This window comes from Propithecus coquereli, unplaced genomic scaffold (assembly GCF_000956105.1).
Source record: "Propithecus coquereli isolate 6110/MARCELLA unplaced genomic scaffold, Pcoq_1.0 Scaffold306, whole genome shotgun sequence".
Lineage (NCBI taxonomy): Eukaryota > Metazoa > Chordata > Mammalia > Primates > Indriidae > Propithecus > Propithecus coquereli.
This window is the reverse complement of record NW_012148686.1, coordinates 1,782,376-1,804,434: the sequence shown is the minus strand read 5'-3', so window position 1 is coordinate 1,804,434 and position 22,059 is coordinate 1,782,376. Positions and strand designations below refer to the sequence as shown.

At 39.8% G+C, this 22,059-nt stretch overlaps 1 protein-coding gene across 1 annotated transcript in view; it reads right to left on the bottom strand.

The window, feature by feature from the left end:
- MIPEP (mitochondrial intermediate peptidase) overlaps nt 1-22,059 on the bottom strand; it is a 156,178-nt gene that overhangs the window by 76,964 nt on the left and 57,155 nt on the right. Inside the window, exons 11-13 of the mRNA XM_012649873.1 lie at nt 20,866-20,943; nt 19,085-19,289; nt 17,741-17,850 (exon numbers count right to left, since the gene is read on the bottom strand). Coding sequence (XP_012505327.1) covers nt 17,741-17,850; nt 19,085-19,289; nt 20,866-20,943 — 393 coding nt within the window. The remainder of the gene's footprint in view (nt 1-17,740; nt 17,851-19,084; nt 19,290-20,865; nt 20,944-22,059) is intronic.

Sequence of the window (22,059 nt, the reverse complement as noted above, 5' to 3'; positions counted from 1 at the left end):
TTTAAAACCTTAAGGGGAATAATTGTTCTGTTCCTTTGTTACCGATGAGTGCCTGTTCAAGTACTCTCTTGATTTGTAAGTGCATGTAACTGATGATAGGACTAAAAGATTAAAATGTCAAAAAATAAATTATAATTCATGATGCCAGGCAGTATTAAAACTGAACTGACATCCTAAAGAGTAGGCATGCTCACGAACTGCAGATGCTTTCATTTTCCAACCTCAAAGAATTGCAGAGCTTGGACAGTCAGTTTAATGTCCCTATATAATTTAAGGCTTTCTCTGTGAGACTAATTAGGCCTAATCCTATAATATACAGATCCTCTTAAAAATAAACTAATAGTGTAGTTGAAAGTACTTTGCTCAATTGTACTCTACTTTAAAATCATTAATACTGATGTTTATTGAAGAAAGCTACCACTTTATACAACTCTACTTACAATCTAATTAAGCTAAAAGCCTCTCTAAAGAGAAACACATTATATAAAGACCAATGGCAGGTTACTCAGTGGTACAGTGACATAAATTAACCACCTGTGAATAAGAACATGGCCTGTCTGCTGGAAAGGGAACTGAGCCACTGTCATGAACACCCCCAGCGCCTAAAATAGCGCCTGGCCTGGCGGGCGGGGCAGACACCCCGTAAGGATTTGCTAAGGATGGATGAATACACAGTAACCGTCAGGAAAAGGCCTCAAGTGAAAGACTATAGCAGTGCTTGATAACTGCTCAGACAACAAACCCGCAGCTTTTCTTTCCTGTTTCCATTTGGCTATTTAAAACAACAATATTAACAAAAACCAAACCAAACAAACAAAACAAAACTGCGAGCCAGGCAGAAGAGGCTCAAAGGCCTGAGGCTTTCTGACATCAGGGGCACCCACCCACCTTGTATGAAAGAAAAATTTCCTCAAACAGGATTTTTTTTTTTTTTTTTGAGACAGAGTCTCACGTGTTGCCCGGGCTAGAGTGCTGTGGCATTAGCCTAGCTCACAGCAACCTCAAACTCCTGGGCTCATGTGATCCTCCTGCCTCAGCCTCCCGCGTAGCTGGGACTACAGGCATGCGCCACCATGCCCGGCTAATTTTTTCTATATATTTTTAGTTGTCCAATTAATTTCTTTCTAATTTTAGTAGAGACGGGGTCTCGCTCTTGCTCAGGCTGGTCTCGAACTCCTGAGCTCAAACAATCCGCCCACCTCGGCCTCCCAGAGAGCTAGGATTACAGGCGTGAGCCACCGCGCCCGGCCTCAAACAGGATTTTTAAAAGTCCAGATTCGGTTAAGTCATATCTTCCAATAGCATGTGTCAAAATGTTCAGGTTTCTTTAAGCTTTGCTTTGTATTTTATCTTGTGTTGACAGGATTCATGCTAGTTTTAACAGTTTTACTTTCACAAAAAAAGTCTATATGGAAGGATGACATTTTCTTGTTTAACTAACAAACACAAGACTCCTGTGAGTGAGCACCGAGCATTAGGCACGAGGGACACCAGTGGTGAAGGACAGACAGGACGCCTGTCCCCAAGAGCTTCCCAGCCGGCATTCTCCACGTAGGCGCCGATTCCAGAGTTTCTACCTGTAGCGAGTGCTGGGAAGGAAAGGCGCGTAGGGTGGCACGAGAGCTGCGACTTGGAAGGCTTCACTGGGGGAAGGAACGTAGAAGTGAGATTTGCACAATGAGCAGCCGTTAACTAGACAGGAGAGGGCGGGTCGGGGGGAGAAGAAGCATTTCATGCAGAGGAAACTGCCCGTGCAAAGGGTGGAGGGAAGGGGCGGAGGGCAGGGAAGGAGGAGGCTCCTCCGAGCCACGCCACCTCTGCAGGGAGCCATTGGGCAGCTTTAAGCAAGGATGTCTCATAGTCAGATTTGTGTTCTAGAAGGATCCCTTTGGCCGCAGTGAAGATACGAGAGAGGAGGAAGGCAGGAGTGGATTAGGAAAGCCCAGTGGATTAGGGAGGCCCCCAAGCAAGAGCTGGCATAAGAGTAAGGCCTGAGCAGGCTGGAGCTGAGTGGGAGGTGACAGACAGATGTCAGCATGGACAGCCCTCACCTGCTTCTGGAAGTGGACTGAGGAGCTGGGGTCAGGGACAGAGGCAGTAGCAGCAGTGGGAAGGAGGGGTGAAATTTTTGTTTAAGGTTAGGAAATGCTCAAGCAGCTTTAGGGAAAAACTGCTTATGGGAAAGACCCACAGAGGGGACAAAAACTAAAGATGCAGAAAAGAGAAGAGACAAGGGGGCTTTGTGTGGGCTCCTGTAAAGGCAGGAAGGGAAGTACAGGCGACAGGGGAAGGGACTGGCTCAGTCAGAATAGGTGGAAGAGCTGCCAGGAGGTTCCATAGGGACTAGGCCAGCCCTGAGTCAGACAGGACAAAACATTATCCTCTGTCCTAAAAAGGATTACGATTCTGACACCTGTATCACAGGGAGGTGAAGAGTTTGTGATGTATGTTGCAGTTGTGCAACTTTAGGCTTATGGATTCGTTTTCAACATTTAAGTATTCAAAATTCTATCCTGCAATCAAGGTGTGCTGCCACTTGGTGGCAAAAGTACCCCCGTGCAAAATTTGTTTTATTGATACTCCAAGTTCCCCTCCAGAAAGGATCAGTAGTGGTAATAAAAAACTCAGGGAATATAATTATGTATTTAATATGCAATTAGCATATAGTTAAAAGATGCGGAAGTCAGAGATAAGAAAAAATGAAAGTAGGAAAATAAAATGAGGTCAGGCACATAAAAATATGTGTCCTGTAATTCCATACAATTTTCACAGCTGGGCCATAAATTTAGCTCTGGGTTTTCCAGTGGGCTAAGCAGTATTAAAAGAAAAACTTTACACAAATTAAATTTAACAGAGTTTAATTGAGCAAAGAATGATTCATGAATCCGGTCAGCACCCCCCCAAACCAGAATAGGTACCGAGTGACTCTGGGGCTGCCACGTGGTCGGGTAATATTTATGGACAGAAAAAGGAAAGTGACGTAAAGGAAAGGGAAGTGAGGTACAGAAACAGCTGGACTGCTTACAGCTCAGTGTTTGTCTCATTGGAACCCATTTTGAACAGTTGGCCCCCTGTGACTGGCTGAAACTCTGATTTGGTGTGAGAGTAGGTTACGGTCTGTTTACACAACCACCTAGGATACAGTTCACTATGTATGGAGAAGTCTTTGGGCCAAACTTAAAATATGTAAGGAGGCAGCTTTAGGCCAAACTTAATTTAACAGCAGAGAGGGAAACTCAATGATGTGTCTTATTCTAATTGCTTCAATTCTAGATCCCTTATCTGGAATTCCATAATCCAGACAGGTCTCAAGACTGAAAGCTTTTCATAAATTTGACTGAAAAGCATATTAAATGGCAAAACCTGACCTGGATAAATGTGAGGTTGTAAAGTATTTGTCTTTTAAAAACATTTATCCCACTTTGTGAATATGTAGAAATATGAATGCAATTGACTATAGGATGCTCTGCCAGAACCCACTAGATTTGTTTGCTTTTTTTTTAAAATTCAATATCTATAGTATATTGTTAAACAAAAATTATGGGAGGCCATTGTTTTGGACTGAGCTCCTGCACAGACAAAACCAAACCAAAATGGAGTCGCTCATGCTAAATGCCACATAATTAAACTGAAGCTTTAGAGAAACAGATAGATTCCAAAACAGAACAGTTTTTCCTGAAAATAAGAGATTCCAGTCTACCTGAGTCAGTGTAATAAGGAAGTCCCCTCTGCTTTAACCCTTAGAGAAAAGCAACCAGGAGTAATCTGACATTAACCAATCAGCTTCTATTTTCTATTGTTCTGTTCCCTTTTCCCACTTATGAAACCCCCTGTTCTGCTGTTGCCCATGGGAGCCCTCACTCTATTTTGTAGAATGGAAGCTGCCCTATTTGTGAATGCAGACAAAAGCCACTTAGATCTATAACTATTATAAAGTTTTGTAATTTTGTCTTTCGACAATATAAATCATTTTAATTTTCTAAAAATCTAGGAAATTCTAAATTCTAAAACATCTAATCCCAGTTTTAGATAGAGAACCACAAATCTCTATGTGGTATATATTTTGTCTGAGATACAGAGTGAATTTTCCACTTCTCATTTAAAAAAAAAAAAGAAAACAGGAAAAAAAATAACTTTTCATACTTTTCAAAATGTTCCACCAATAGTATATTGTACATCTCTTCTGAAGAGCTTTAAGATGTGTCGTTAAAAGCTGGGTTAAGTAGCTAAATTAAGTATGAGAACCTCGTCATACACTTGTAATTTTGTACTTGCAGAAAGCAGTTAAGTGAAGTTACTTGGCCTTCACGTGCTGCTGCTGGCCTCCTGTGCCTGTGTTGCGGGACAGAGGCCCTGCCTCGTGGTAGACGATGCAGCAATCAAGCAGGTCAGGTCTGCCCAGGAGATTCACCCAGGTAAACACCTTTCCTGGGGACTCCCACCTCAAATTAGCACATTAAGTTATGAATACTCTTCCCTTCTGGAGTATACAAACCCATTTAACTGCTACACACCTGTCTCCCTATCCTGTACATCTTTTCTAATCAGATGATTTAATACACGGGACACTAGTTGGGAAATGATTTGGTAAACTTTCAGTAATAAAAGAAAAAATTCTTCTAAAAACACTTCTTAGAAAAATAAAGGCATAAATACAGCTGTATCATTCTCACTGATCTTTCAGCTTACCCACTTTCTTTAGAAAGCTCCTTTTTGGCTCTTCTCCGTTCCCCCTCCGCACTGCCTCTCCCAGGCCAGCACAGAGCCCCGGATGTTCTGCTAACTGCTGCAGGGCCTCCCGCCATGCCCTCTTCCCCGGCCAGGTGTACTGCCTTCCTCAGAGCGGCCATTTCTAACTGATGCAAGTGGACTGAGCGCACGAAAGAGAGCACATCATCTGTTTTTCCTTATGGTCGGGGAGTAATCAGGCAGAGTACAGAGTACAGAGCTAACTCCTAGTGCCCGTTTATTATTTTTTTTTAAATGCCAGAACACAATATGGCCAAAAGGGGAAAATGAAAGACTATAAAATTGACCTCCTTCTTATGTCAAGAAGGTAAAGTCTGGTTTCTTGCTCAAAATTACAATTTTTGTGTCTAAATATGAATTATAAGAATGATAATTACCCAACTACACGAAGCCCAAAGCAAGTAGAGACCAGCAGCACAAGCATCGTCTGGGAGCTTCTGGGAAATACAAAATCTTGGACCCACCTCCCATTCCCTAGATCAGAATCTTAACCAGTCGCCCAGGTGATTTCATGCATGGTAAAGTTTGAGATGCCCTGATGTAGAAAAACATAATCGTCACAATGACTTGAAAAACAACATGAGCAAAATTAAATCTTTCCAACTTCACAAGCAGAAAAACTCTCTTTAAGGAGGTAGCACTGTTTGAAAACAGAGGAGTGGGTCTGAGGGTTAGGCGTCTGGTGTTTTCTGTTGCTACTCATTTGCTTTGTGACTTCAAGGAAGTCTCATGGTATCCTGTTTTCTCATTTGTAAAATAAGGATAAGAATACCTGCGCAACAAAATCAGTATGAAGATGCAATGGGGTAAAAATTAGCCAGTCAACTTGTGACACATATTAACTAAGTGGAAGAAATTCAGGTCCTTGCATCCAGCATGTCTGACTTGCCAAATGTTGTCATAGTTGGGGTGACCACACATGCAGGTGGGCATGACAGTCCTAGGTTAAGACTGCTGTCTTGGTACGATCAGCACCCCCTTCCTGCTTAAAAGTATTTTGGCTGGGACAATAGATCATATTGTCACCCTATTAACAACTAACTTACAGCGTGCTTCATACGAGCCAAACACTGTCCACAGCCTATGCTATAGTGCCTAACCAAAGGGAGGAACTCGTTGACTATATTCTTGGGATAAGCAAAAAGTGCAGTGTTTACTGACCATACCCAGAATAAAACACCATTAAAATAATAATAGCTGTTCTATTATAATAAGACAGCATAACACTTTGGGAAGATTCTAGAAATAACGTCAAAAAATACAAATGCTTTAGCAAACTTGGTATCACTTGAATTCTCTGAATATTTTGCCATGAGCTTAACTTGTAAGCACGTAACCTCATAAACTTGCCAGACATTTTCTCTCATTTCACAATCTTACTAGTACAATTTAAATAATGTTATGTTAAAAGTTCAGCAACAAATTGTTATAAAGCCAAGTCCCTGTGATAAAGTACCTAGTCTTATCTATGACTATTGGGAAAATTTATTAATATTACGGTAGAAGCTACATAAATATTAAAAGTTAAGATATTCTCTTGTACAAATCCTTGTTATGGTAATGATTCAATTCCTCTTGAAGCAAAGAACTATCATCGATGTCCTCTGGGAACATGCTGAGTCTGATGACAGAAAACTTGTTGGGACGTGGTCATCCAAAACAAGAAAATACTTCAGAGGATAAAGCCAAGCACCGAGCTGCCCAGGCTGAGAGTCAGCAGCTCTGATTTCCCAGCTGACCACGCCCGCCCCAAGCTGTGTGTCATGGCACTAAATCTCCGCACGTGCCTACGATGGAAAAACAACCGGATCGCAGCATGTCTCAACTAACCTGTTTTGATATAACCAGGAATCCACATGGCACATAATCAATATAATGAAATGTTGTCTAGGCCTTAAGAGCCAAAATATCAGGCCTACATCCATGGGAAATACTGCTTTTCACTTACTCGATTTTGAGTGGCGTTTTCTAACAGACTAAATAAGATGATCTGAGATAAAAGAACCTTTATAAATGCTTATATGTGATCACAGACCCACCAATGGCTCAAAGAAATAGAGGTCAGATGCCTTTGAGTTTTATAGGGCTCAACATTAAACATTTTAATGTGTGATAGAGATCTAAATTCCGTTTTTTCTAAAAATACTCCAGCTGGGTGCAGTGGCTCACACCAGTAATCCCAGCACTTCCGAAGGCTAAGGCGGGAGGGTTGCTCGAGCCCAGGAGTTCAAGACCAGCCTGGGCAACAAAGTGAGAACCTGTCTCTACAAAAAATTAAAAAGTTAGCTGGGCATGGTGGTGTGTGCCTGTAGTCCCAGCTACTCAGGAGGCTGGGGCAGGAGGATTTCTTGAGCCCAGCAGCTGGAGGCTGCAGTGAGCTCTGATTAAACCACTGCACTCCGGCCTGGGTGAAAGAGTGAGACTCTGTCTCTTAAAAAAAAAAAAAAAAAAAAAAAAATTCCCGTAATATCATGTTTTACAGTTTGCATACATTATTAAATTTGACTAAAATTTTTGAGGTAGGTATGGGGCATAATTAATTTTTAATTTCTAAATACTTAATTTTTTTAATATAAAGGAGCAGAAAAATCTCAGACAAATTCATTGACTAGTCTAAGGTCACCTGCACCTGGTGGTGGGGTAAGATCCGTCTCTACCTCCCTGTTCAATACTCTTGTCTAGACATAATTGAAAAGCATTAAAGCTGAAAAGAAGGAAAGTTCAAAAACAACTTACACCTGCCAAAGCTAATCTAATTTTAATTGTACTGTAATGTTTACCTTCTATCCTTATTCACATCTCCTGAAACAGAACGACAGAAGATTTATTACATGTCTGTATGTCTCCTTGGAAATAGAACTTAAGCAATTTTAGCCTTGGGCTGACTTTCACAAACTAAGGCAACAAATTAAATCTTATAATGACGCAGGACTGAACAGTTTTAAAGCTACTTTTGCACTAGAATTTTACTGTTCTAAAAATAACACAAAAATGGATATGGATGTGTTATTTCACTGTCAGAAGTATAGGCCATTTCCTAATATATTAAGGAATTATCTCGAAAAGACTGCAAAAGGAAAATACAATGTCATAACACTGACATTGATCAACGCTGACAGAACTTTAAGGAAATTCTGATGTGAAACTAATAGATCTACTGATCCCCCGTGTTACTATTGTGTGATCTTTGGCAAAGAACTTAACCTAAGTCTCAGTGTCTATACAATGTGGACCACTATGCATCTACTTCACAGATCACTAGACAGGATTAAATAAGAAGAAAATATATAAAATAATAAGCACTAATTTCTATTATTCATTGTTTTATAAGTAATTAGTGAGAAAGATAACTAGAGCAGCAAACATTTTGGTGTAGCAGCTAATGGACGAAACTACACAAAAAATGTCAGGTTCTCTCAAAAATCAATTGCCTATATTTGGGATTAGTAATGTAGGTGGGGTTGCAAAATTACCAGAAAAAAATTTTAAAACAGGAAGCATGTGAAGATTGAGAGGATAACAAATGACGAAGAAAGGAATAGTTCATTAGGAAGATATAATAACTGTAGGGTTTTATGCAACTAATAAAATATTCTCAAAATGAGAGCAAAAATGGATAAAACTAAGGGGAAAATGATATATCCATCATCCTAGTAGAAGACTGACACCTCTCTATTTTTTCTAGGTCAAAAAAATTAGTTATATATCAAAGATCTAAACAATACAATTAAAAGGCTGACAGATTAGTATGAAACTCCAGACCCAACAATTAGAAAATAGACAATCTACTCAAGTACACATGGAATGTTTCGGAAATACTGATGACACAAGAGGCCATAAAATAAATATTAACAAACTGTAAAGAATAAATGCCAGATAGACCAATTAATTAGATATCAATAACAAAAACATAAATAACTCCCTGCAAAAGTTTAAAATTTTAAACTACGTTCTAAACAAGTCCTTAGTCAAGGAAGAAATTACAATGGAAATTAGCAACCTTAAAAATATTTTGTATTAAAATCATACAACAAAGCTAAAGCATTACCTTGTGTAATTTAATATTTATTGTATTAAAATTTAAATGCACATGTTAAATATGACTGAAGGTTAATTAGCCAAGTGTCCACCTTAAGAAACCAGGGGAAAAAAATAAGGACAGAGGAGGGAGAGAGTAATAATAAAAGCAGAAACTAATTAACTAAAACAAAAAACAGAGAGGATAAACAAAGGTAGCATTAGCTCTTTGAAAATACAGTCAGTACTCTGTATCTATGGGTTCTGCATCCATGAATTCAAGCACCCACAAATTGAAAATACTTTTTTTTTCTTTTATTTCAGCATATTATGGGGGTACAGATGTTTAGGTTACGTATGTTGCCCTTGGTCCCCCCTCCAGTCCGTGTTTCAAATATTGAAAATACTTTTTAAAAAATTACGTCTCTACTGAACATGTACAGACTTTTTCTTTATCATTATTCCCTAAACAATACAGTAGAAAGAACAGCCACTCACATAGCATTTACACTGTATTAGGTATTATAAGTAATCTAGAGATGATTTAAAGTATTGGGATGATGTGCAAATACTATGCCATTTTACACCAGGGACTTGAGCAGCGTGTATTTTGGTATCCACAGTGGGGGGAAGGGTGTGTGCAGGAACCAATCCCCCTCGGATACTGAGAGACAACTATGCTAATAAGGTAGACAAACTTCTGCCAAGATTAATAGAGAAAAAATGAGAAAACAGTATTAGGAATGAAAAAGGACATAATTATAGATTTAGCAGGATCGAAGGATAAAAGAATACTATAAATAACTTTATGCCAATAAACTTAAGAACTTGGATTAAATGGATAAATTTCTAGAAAATTACAACTTAGCAAAGCTTATTTAAGACGAAAAGAAGGCCCAAAGACTCCTATGACTATTAAAGAATCATTCATTCAAAAAAATCTTCAAACAGAGAAAATAACAGACCTAAATGGTTTTATAGATCTGCAGTTCCCCAGCCCCCGAAGACCAGCAGTGCATCAATGCCTGGGCTCCACCTCCACCCCGCTGTCACCCCCACAAGGTCAGTGGAAAATTATCTTCCATGAAACCAGTCAGTCCCTGGTGCCAGAAAAGGTTGGGGACCGCTGTAGATGAACTCTGACAAAGTTTTAAGGAACAGATGATTACAATGTTATAAAAAAAACACTTGCAGAGAATAGAAAAAGAAGAAACTCTAACTCATTTTATGAAATGGTATATACTTAATATGAACACTAACAAAGAATAGGGCAAAGAAAAAATTATAAGCCAATCCCTCTCTCATAAACATAAATGCAAAAATCATCGATATACAAAAGATTAGCAAACTGAAGCCAGCTCTATATTAAGAAATAACAATAATCTGGGACCAAGGTCATTTATTCCCAGAATGCAAAGGTGGCCCTAAATGTTTCACATTAATAGATTAAAAGAACAATCCAACATCTCAAAAGATGCAGGAAAAAATCTGATAAAATGCAATATCCATTAATGATCAAAGAAAACCTCATCATAGGAAGGAATTTATTTTTCCTGACATCGTCACCAAACCTGTAATAAACATCTTTTTTTATGGTAAAACATTAGAAATATTTCCTTTAGAAATGAGGATCAAGACAAGTATCGCCCATGCACAGCGACTGCACAGCACTGCACAGGAGGCTCCAGGAAGTGGAGCAGGACAAGGAACAGAGATAAAAGACATGGATCGGAAAGAAAGAATAGAACTGTCATTCTTTTCAGCAGGAGTTCCTATCTGGTTAAAAACTTTTTAAATTCTATAGATAAGTTATTCAAATTAATAAGAAAGTTTAGGGAGGTTGCTGAAAACAAGATCAATATACAATAAAGACTAAATTGCATTTTTAAACATGAGAAACAATTAGAAAATGTAATTTTAAAAAAATATACTAGAGTATCAAAAATGTACGGCACGTAGGACTAAGCCCAAAATAAGCTGAACAAGGCCCTTCAGAAGCAAACTTGAAAACTTTGTTCCAAGACTTTTAAAAAGGCCTAATAAATGCAGAGATATGCTGTATTTGTAGATTCAAAGAGACAATATTCATAGATATCAGTTCTCCCCAAATTGATCTATAAATGTAATTCTAACCAAACTCTTGTCAGGGTCTTTCAAGAAAATAGATCACTTTATCTAAAATGTATTGACAGAACACAAAGGTCCAGGAGTAGACAAATTTTTGAAGAACAAATGGAAGAAGACTTGTCCCTCCAGATATCAAGGCTTATTACAAAGCTATGGTAATAGAGACAGCATAGCACTGGTATCAGGACAGACAGCTCCAACAACGGAATGAAAGAGAAATCCCAGAGACTGTTGCATATACATGCGCACTTGGTATATGATATATCGCTGAGGAAAGGATAAATTATTCCATAAATGGTGACAATTTATGGAAGGGACAATTCCTTCCATAACGAAGAAAGTAAATTTGATTCCCACCTTATGCTAAACATAAAAAGAATTTCCAACTTAATTAAAAACCTAAAGATAAAGGAAAACATTGAAATTTTAGAAGAAAACCGACACATATCCTTATGACTTCTAAAAAAACAAAAGTTTCTTAAGATATAAAAAGCATTAACTAGGCTGGGCGAGGTGGCTCACGCCTGTAATCCTAGCACTCTGGGAGGCCGAGGCGGGAGGATCGCTCAAGGTCAGGAGTTCAAGACCAGCCTGAGCAACAGTGAGACCCCGTCTCTACTAAAAAATAGAAAGAAATGATCTGGACAACTAAAATTATATATATATGGAAAAAATTAGCCGGGCATGGTGGCGCATGCCTGTAGTCCCAGCTACTCAGGAGGCTGATGCAGGAGGATCGCTTGAGCCCAGGAGTTTGAGGTTGCTGTGAGCTAGGCTGACACCACGGCACTCTAGCCCAGGCAACAGAGCCAGACTTTGTCTCAAAAAAAAAGCATTAACTATAAAGAAAAGATTGGTAAATTCAACAATAATAAAATGAACGAATTAAGTACAGCAAAAGATACCAGAAGGAAAAGTGCAAAGGCAAGCCATAAACTGAGATAAGACACATGCCTAACAAAGGACTATTTCTTTTTTTTTTTTTTGAGACAGGGTCTCACTGTCTTGTCGCCCAGGCCAGAGTGCAGTGGCATCATCATAGCTCACCACAACCTCAAACTTGACCCAGAGGCAGCCCAGCTTCCCCTTCCCCATGGGGGTTTAGGGATGGGGTTACCGTAGTCCGCTTGGTGTTGCTGCAACAACACCCGAGACTGGGTAATTTGTAAAGAAAAGAGGTTTATTTAGCTCTCGGTCCTCCAGGCCAGAAAGTTCATGACTGGGCAGTGCATCTGGCAGCTTCTGGACAGGGCCTTGTGCTTTGTCAAAACATGGTGGAGAAATAGGAGAACAGAGCTTGTGCAAAAAGGGTAATTCACAAGAGGCAACCTTGCTTTATAACAGCCTGCTCTAGAGGGAACTAATCCATTCGCACAAGTACTAACCCGGTCTCAAGAGAGAAAGACATTACTGCGTCTTAACTACCTAATCATCTCTTAAAGGCATCCCCTACCAACACCACCACATTGAGGTTTGTTGAGGACAAACCATATTCCAACCATAGCAGGAGTCAAGGGTCAGGCTTTTAGACTGTATAACGCAGGTGCTTAGCATTTTCAATGCTAGTATAGGGGCTAAGACTATCTTATTTCCTTAAAACCAAGAACCCAGTAATTGTAGAGTATCTTTGATTCTATAACAGATTTGGGGAGGGGACACACTATACCACTGCTATAGTTTGAATGTTTGTCTCCTCCAAAACTCATGTTAAAATTAATCCCCAGTGTGGCAGTACTGAGAGGTGAGGACTTTAAGAGGTGACTGGGTCCTGAGGGCTCTGCCTTCATAATGGATTAATCCACTCACAGTTAATGGATTAATGGGTTATCACAGGAGTGGGACTGCTGTCTTTATAAGAAGAAGAGAGACCGGAGCACGTGAGCACGCTCAGCCCTCACCACGTGATGCGCTGCGCCACCCCGGGACTCTGCAGAGAGTCTCCACCAGCAAGAAGGCCTCACCAGATGCAGCCCCTCAACCTTGGACTTCTCAGCCTCCATAACTATAAGAAATAAATTCCTTTTCTTTATAAAGTACCCAGTTTCAAGTATTCTGTTAGAAGCAACAGAAAACGGACTAATAGAGCCATCAGATATAAATACGTAGCTAACAAGGGATCCCAGTTTCAGAATGATCAAAATATAACAACAACAACAACAAAAAAAGGTACTCTTTAGAAAGGTTTGGAAAGGACCAGGATCATGCTTCCAGAACCGTGAGGCCGCCCATAGATAATTCTGGGCTAACTTGGAGCAACTGGGAAGAGGTAAGGCTGAAGGCTGGAGCCAGTAAGCGCTGAGCAGAGAGGCAATAACCTTTAGGTGCTCAGACGCCGCAGCTCCACTAAGACTGCACGAGATTTGCGGGGAAACTCCATGAAACTGTTGATCCTTGTTAAGTTTACTGTGTCTCAAAACCCAAACTGCTACCAAGGCTAGTCTGTACTCCTCCTATACTCGTGCTATTGATTTTAAGATTAATTTACAATAAATTCTGCTTCAGCTTTGATGTTGCAGCTTGTCAAGACAGTTTTGATCTCAGATGGGTACCTCTGGCATGTTATCTCTGATAGCTGCGGGGCACCTGCAAATCTGATAAGCATACTTCTAATTCCTCCACCACGTGGAATTCATCAGCCACGCTATGCTCTAGTTCAGATAAAATGCCTGCAGATGTTAATAAATCACTGAAAGATTACCCTGTATCTAAGAGCTCTCTGGGATACATCTCATGACGTTTAAAACAGAAATCCTTTCCTGAAATGCAGCAGGATAGGAAATTAAGCATAAAGATGTAACCCTGTTATTTTTCCTTATGGGCTTAAATATCATTTACTTACAAAGACTTGGGTTTTAGGGAATTAACTCCTTATCCTTAAGGGGAGGACTGCCCTTAAAATTAAAAAGCAAAAACAAAAAAACAAGCCACTTAGTGTTTTAATTAGTGACAAGAAGAGGCAAGCCCTTGCGAAGCTGAAAGCATTTACACGTCTCTTGCCTTCGGGCATGCTTTCCATCCTTCATGGAATCACAAAATTATTTTAAATTCTTCAGAGACTGTGTCTGCAAGTCCCCAAGGGCAGTGGACAAGTCTTCTGAGTCTGAAACTTGAATTAATTCAAAGCAGCTTACTGTTTTCTTCCTATCTCATCTACCTTGGAGCATATTGGGGGCTTACTCTGGTTTTCTTGCATCTGGTTCAAAAATGGTTCTTCTTACTGAAGAATTTAGTAAGAACACAGGCGTTGGGAAGCTCTCCACTGTTTTTGAACATTACATTACCCACCAAGCAGCAGCTCTAGTCCTTTTTTGCTATTCTATTTGTTCTATAAGCAGATGGTAATTTTTAAAAAATTGACGTTAGTGTTTGTGGTGAATTTCAGCCTAAGATTTGACTGTAAAAAACAAAAGTATGACTCTGAAAAGCTCGTGGTCCTCTTTTGCAGTCATCCTCACCTGCGTGTGTCCTCCTCGTTCGTACCTTGTGTTCATAAGCTCCTCAGACCACTCCCTCCCCAATGATGCTGGTTTCTTCCGACACTTCTTACTTTTCTCTCACAGGCAATTTCTCATCTCCCTACCTCTCAACCACCATCTCTTTGCCATTTATCCCCGCATATCTGCAGTGTCTGACCCCAAAATTTCAGACTTGCAGACCAGCGGCCTCCAGGACAACGCCGATGCTCATCGGTACACCCAGAACAAGAACTCTGCCTCCTCCCTCTCAAACCTGACCCCTAGCAGAATTCTCTGATCGTGGAACCCCCAGCTTTGACTTGTCCTCACCTTCGCCCCTGACATCTAACTGGCTGCGAGTCCTCCCAGGTCAGTCTCTTGCGGCTCTGGCATCCTGCCCCTCCTGCCACGCCACGGGCTGAGGACACATCTGCAGCCTTCACCTGGGCCCCGCCAGGGGCTGAGCACCGCCGCATGGCCGCACAGCCAAAGGCGGAACCCAGGGAAGCTGATTACCAAGGGCTGATGAGAAAACGGGTGAGGCAGAGTCGGGCGAGAGCCAGTGGCCAAGAGGAGCCGACAAGACTCCCAAGATTAAGTGACAGCAAAGCCTGGTGCAAACAATGCCACGAAAAATCACTCCAGCAACAGGAGGTGGTGCTGGGAGAGGAGCTGGGACTAAAGGGTGTGCGGGGCGACAGGAGTGCAGAGGCTGGGAACAACCTCTAGAGACAAGAGGGGCAGGCACGGCAGGGGCCAGATGAGCCAGGCACAAGGCCAGGGCACTTCCTGGGCAGCTGGCGCAAAATGCCCTCCGACAGGAGAGGCTGGTGCTACTGCCCTCTCTGCAGGAAGCCTCGGCAGCTTACTGGCATGAGTACCGCTTCTCTCAGATTCTACTCTCACCCCACGCCAATCCTTCCTCCCCTCTGACACCAGGGTTATTTTCCCAAAACTAAAATTTGATTACGTCACTTCCTCACCTAAAAATCTTTAATGACTCCATCTACATCAGGATTCAGTCCAAACTCCTGCTTGTGCTCTGCAGCCCTCCACCACCTGCCCCAACCTATATTCCACTGTCTTTTCCTGCCTTCCCTGCCCGCCCTGCCCTAGCTGCACCCACTGCCACCTAGAGGACTGCTCCGTGCCTTTCACAGGTTTTTCCTTCTGGTCAGAATGCCTTAGTCTTTGGCTCTGCCTCAGTTTCCCTTTGGATTAAAGGCCGTGGGTGCTACAGATGTTGTCTGACTTATTCTCAGTTGTTTCTCGGATGCTGAGAAAAGTAACTGGTACATAATAAAAACTCAGTAAGTGTTTTCTGGCTGAAGGACTTCTGTCCCTAGTATGTCCTCATTAAACACTTTTTAGTGGAACAGGTAAGGGCTGCTGAGAGCTGCCTGGTGAACGCCCCTTCTACATCCTTGCCTGAGACCTCCTTCCTCCTGCACTTCCTCTCTGAAGGCCTGAGTAGAGTCGAGGGCCCCCCCAGGGAGCAATCGCTGAATTCCTAATCAGTCCCAATCCCCAAAATACGTAGCCATGGATGGGTCATGCTATTATCTGATGGGGTATGAGCTTCCATGTCACTGGCCAACCCCACCTAATTCCCAGTTCAATTCTTTGATTATGGATGGGTAGTTGATTGGATCACAGATGTTTCAGTTCTGCCATCTTAATAACTGAAATAGATTATGATGAAGACTCACTTAGATTAGTTATCCAGAAACTCATCCTTTACAGCTGACAATAGTAGTTAGATCAAATCAAGTCTAAAAAAAAAAGAAATGACCCAATCATATTACACATATGGAGACATAATCAGAAAAAGAGTCAAAAATAAAGGTGGTTTTGGTCCTTCTTTTTTTAGTTCTATTCACTCCTTCATTTAATTTTTTAGTGCTTTTTTTTGTGCTAAGCAAGCTTCTAGGTGCTTAGGGATTCAAAGATTAGTACAATTTAAAGTAGTGCCAGGGAGGTGCCCTCTGAGGGGGAAACCCCACTGCATGTAACACAGCATCACACAGCCACAGGTGCAGGAGAAGGGAGAGAATATACTTTGCAATGTACATGTAGACGGTAAATGCCACGATGTTGGTAACTTACAGCTAACTTATTGTAAGATACCTCGTATTTTAATTTAAAAACTGGTACAATTACAATGCACTAATCTAAACCCTGGACAGAGTTCTCCCTGTTGCAATGGTCTCCCTACTTTCATTATAATAGTCCAGACTCCCCTTATTGCAACAATCTTTTCAAGTAGTCTTTCCATGCTAAGTCCAGATTTTGGTTTTATTTGACAAGACCGATGTTACTCTTTCATTTGGTGTCCAGTATGGTTTTTAGTATATGATAAATAATTAAGAACTACTGGTTAATAATAAATCGAATTCTGTCTCTTCACACCACTCAGCTTTTACTCTATTAGTGAAAAATTTTCATGTAGAAACTAAGATAGCATCTGATACCTACTGGTATAGCCAAAAAAAGAAAAGAAAAAATAGGAAAACAGTAGGAAGAACAAAAGTATTATTAGATAATGGAAAAGTGTTTCCCCCAAAATATTATAACTTATTCATACAACAACCTATAATATAAGGTAGTTGTTTTTATAATTGATACTACAGAAATGGGGAAACCATCCAAAGTTGAAAAGGAAGCACCAACTCAGTCTAACATAAGAACCCAAAGCTCTTAACCATAGAAGTGAGACCTTTTCTAGAACAATTTATTATATCATAATTCTACCAGAAAAATTACAACAAAAAGTGAAGAACAGCATTTGAAAAAAGAAAAAGAAATATAAACCTCAAAATTAAGGAATTTTCAGTCTAACCATCATATATATGTGAAGTATACTGGCAAAATATGGTGTTGTAGTTCAATTTTATGAAACAACATAAAAATTCAGGCTAAAAGACTAAGTATTCAGAAGAAAAGGCTTTTCTGAAATGAGATGGACCTGCATGCCTGTTCTACTATAGAGCCTGTTTCTTCATCTAGAAAATAGGGACAAAGTGCTTTTCCTCATGGGATGGTTATGAGGACTAAATGGTAGATTACTGGGCATATAATAAAGGGTAGCTATTTTTTAGTACATGAGTATATATGCTAGGACTAAGATACTACAGTCTGGAAAAAGAAAAGACAAGGAATCATGAAAAAACATGATAAAAGAAAAATGTACTTTGGGAGGCCAAGGCAGGAGGATCACTTGAGACCAGGAATTTCAGACCAGCCTGGGCAATGGAGCAAGACCCTATCTCTTAAAAAAAAAAAAAAAAAAAAGAGAGTTCTGAAAAAGCAGGAAGAGTTCAACATTATCCAGCAAGTCACAAAAGCCAACTATCACAATTCAAAGGACAATATGACAATATCAGTGTTCCTACCTGCCCAGTCTGATAATGTCTGGCAAATTGGTTAACTACTCGATAATCATTTGCAAAGTACTCCATCAGAATAGAAGGAACCTCTGCAAAATCAGTGGGGCACCTGGTCCCTAAAATGAGGGAAAAAAAGAAGAAAAAAGTTGGCATGAATCAAATCAACATATTTATCTTACTTTTTATGTACTCTTTTAAAACTTTTATTTGGAATTCTGATGAACTATGATAAGCTTTAATTCATTAAATCAATATTTCACTTCTATAAAATTATTGTACATATTTGCAGAAAAGTTTATTATAATCCTATATATTTTCCTTTATAACAAAAGTAAAACAAAATATTTGCACAGCTGCTAAAACACCTTATAAAGCAATGGCTCACACCCTCTACAAACAAACCTGTCTTCATCTATGCTAGCTATACATGAAACACCAATTAAAACATTTTTTAAATTAATATAGCATTTGTATTTAATTTACTGAATTCCATTACCTAATGCTTTCATATTTCCTTTGTTTTAAAAGTACTTTATGCATTCATTTATTGCTTTTTGTAACAAAGTCAATCCTCAGTGAAGCAAAGCAATATTTTAAACTCAAAATTACTTAAAGCAACAAATCCTGTAAGAACTTTTGGTAGCATTTTATGATTCCATTCAGCCCACCTACAGTCTTTTCAAATATCTTCTCCTTGTCCAAAATCCTGTGTGTGTCAACTTAGTTAATAAATACTAGATGCCAAAAATTTCCCAGGCCATATAGGATAGTGGGCTTAAGACCTAGATAGAGATAAGACAACTAAAAGGAAAGTCTGTAATATCATCAAACATGGCCATATATCAGCATAAAAATCTACAAAGCAGAACTATAATTTTATATAAGGTAAAGTATAAGAAAAATAAAAAGTTTCATCATACTTTTAAAATATGCTTTGTGTTTTAACTGATTTTGGATAAACAGAGGCAACATCTATTTCATTTATTCCCTTACTAACTTTATGCGAGGTACTGAGAAAATATTAAATACATATTTATGCACTCACATACACACATAAAGCCACAGACTTAAATTCCATACAAAACACTATAAAATGTAAAAAGGTGCAAACTCCAAAAACAGACAACTGAGACCTACTCCTTGGTGAAAGCTGTTAACGGGACAGAAAAAAGCATAAGAGGATCATGTTGCATAACAATGAGAAGGACAAGAGGAGGCAATCTGAGATAAAGGACCACGGGACATTATTAAATGATCACATTTTCCAAATAAAAAGCCCTTTTCCCAATTTAAAAGAAAATATATGCTTTGAAAGGATTGTATCAAATAAAAGCCCTCTTCGTGGCTCACCAGTGATGTGTTGGTAACGAGTACGTCCCAGCATAGAATGCATAGCGTGTCCCATTTCATGGAAAAGATTCTCCATCATTCCAGGAGTTAACAGAGTCGGCGAGCCCCTGGAGGGGTGGGGGAGATTGAGCATCAGAACCACGACTGGGAGCTGGTAGTCTCCGTCCTCCTTTAATCTGCCTCCCCGGATTGTAAAATGGCAATCCTTTGAGAATGAGAAAACATAAAGAGTAAAACAGTCTTAATGAATATAAAATTATAACATAATGGATACAAAATTATACCAAAATGTGTGGATTCAAACTTTAACTTAATCCTATTCTTATTGTACTTAGTTTTAGATACTTTTTCTTGATACTAATTATTCTGAAAATTTTAATTTTTTAAAATAACAATACACTGATCTTATATTGATTAACTCATTAATTCATCCCAAAAGCATACACTGAACTGATGTGTCAGATGCTTAACAAAGTCATCAAAGATCCATGCCCTCAAGACGTTCACAAGTAAGGGGAGGGGACAGACATCAGCTACTGAGCAAAGGGACACGAGTTTTTGAGTCCCAACTATATGTCAGATAATGAACAAAGAGGTACTTTCCATGTCCCTTGTCTTTATCACTTGGAAGTGATGGCTCTAAACTGTCATAAACAAAGAATCTGGAGTAACTTACTCTGGAACAGGCACTACACTGAAATTCACATGCATTGAATCACTTATTCTTCATAACAACCCTGTAAGGCAGATGGACCTCACTCTTCAGAGCAGAAAACTGCAACCGAGTCTTAGAAACATTAAGTAACATGCCCAAGGACACTGAGCTAGAATTGCTGCATCTTGCACCTGAGCCCAAGCTGACTAATCACTAAAGCGGAGTCTCTGCCACTCGTTCCGGCAAAGAGGAAGAACACAGACTCAGAGTCTGATGACCTGAACTCTGGTCCCACTTTCAACACCTACCAGCCAAATCATCCCGGAAAATGATTTGCCTCTACAAGCCTCATCTCTAGATTGCTACCTTGTCAAATCCCATAGTGGCTGTCCAGATTTTGTAAGCTCACACCTGTTAAAATGCTTTAGAATTTGTGAATCACTATTCAAATATAAGGTACCATTATTGCTGTTATAACTTATAACCTGAACTCTTGATATTTCCCACCAAGCTGCAGAAAACTGCTGAAGCTGCCTGGCCGGCAAACCTGACATGCAGCTAAAGGAAAGGAAGGAGCCTCGCGTCTTCCACATAAGCAGCTAACTGGTGGCTGGTAAGGTTTCCGTATGGACATACCATCTGCAATTTTAACCTAGGTTCATTGTCAAGTATGGAAAGGAGTTAAGAGCTGGGGCTCTACTCGGAATGTTTGCCTTCAAATCCTAGCACTTCTAGCTGTGTGGCTCTGGGCAAGTAACTTAACCTCTTCTCTGGCCTCAGTTTCCTCAGAACGTTAGAACCTGGTCAAAAGGTTGAGATGAATATTAAAAGACTGATGTGTATGAGGGACCCGGTACACTGGTTGGCACCAATGAGGGTTCATATAATACGTCAGCTATCATTATTACCATCACTAACACCATGACCCAGATAAAAGTGAAAAACACAGATTGCGATAATTATTTCTATAACCTTTTTAAAATTCTATCTTAATTTCAAATTTATACATTTAGTAACTATTAATAACTTTCAAATATTATAGAACTGTAAGAATGATATAAAGTTCACATTAATACAAATGAACTGCTGGTCACGTCTAGAAACCAGTGTATAAATAAAGGATCACCTGATGTGGTTTGTCTGCTCGTTGAAGAAAATCACAGTAAATGTACCCCAACAATCCTTCAGATTCATGAACGACAGCCTAGAAAAAAATTTTAAATTTCGTGGTAAATGAGGCCACTAGACACTCTAAAAGTGAAAAAGCGTCCCTCATGTAAGAATCTGTATATTAAACATCACGGCCACACATACAGATATTTTAACTACTTTCTGCATCCCACAGTATCTCGAGATAGAGTCTCTTACTCCCCAACCCCATCCTCTTCTGCTCCACCTCTCGAACGACTTTGATTTGGGAACTGTGTGTCCAGGAGAGGAAGTCCTCCTCATGAGGGCCCTTTGTCCCGACTGCCAATCCTCTATAATAGCTCAACCAACCACCCACAAGAGTTAGGAAGAAGTGCTGGCTAGACAATTTTAGCAGCAAAATTATTTTTCCTTCAAATCTTAGAATGCCATGACATATGCCCATGTAAATTTTAACCCTTAAATTTGAAAACTTGTTGTTTTCAAATGCAGCTCCCAGCTTCAGTTGAAAATCAGTAATATCATTATTTATTCCCCTCTCCAAAACAGGCCTATGAAAGAGACACAGCTTAGAGAGACTCAACCACTAGTTTCCATCTTGCCTTCTTTGTCTTTTAAAGAACTTGATGACTATATCCCAGAGAACCCCAATCTGTGCTTTAAAATTTCCTGCAAGTATATATTCATTCGTTCAATAAACGCCTATTAAGCACCTACTCAGTGCCAGGAAGTGCTCAAGGCATTTGGGATACAGCAGTGAGCACAACTGGCAAACAGCGCTGCTGCCCTGATGAAGCTCACGTTCTGTAGATCGGGTAAAACCTCTTCATCACCTGCATTTTGTCCTTTCCGTGTCCTCTTACCAGTTTTCCTTTCTATCGTATCTCCGCATGTTATCAATCTCTGTCATTTTGTGGAAGTTCATAATATTCAAATAGACACTGAGATAAGTAAAAGCAGTGATAAAATGCCCTCCCCCCAACTCTCCTCTCAATCCCACCACACACCTACTCTGTGCTCACAAAACATGGCCAAGAGGCAATCAGATAGTTTACATTCCTTGAAATATAGTGGAAAAATCAGAGTGTGGTAAGGATGTCAGCAAAAATGAAACAACACAATAAATAAAGCCTTGGTGATAAACACATGGCTCCAGGAAGCCTCTAATCTT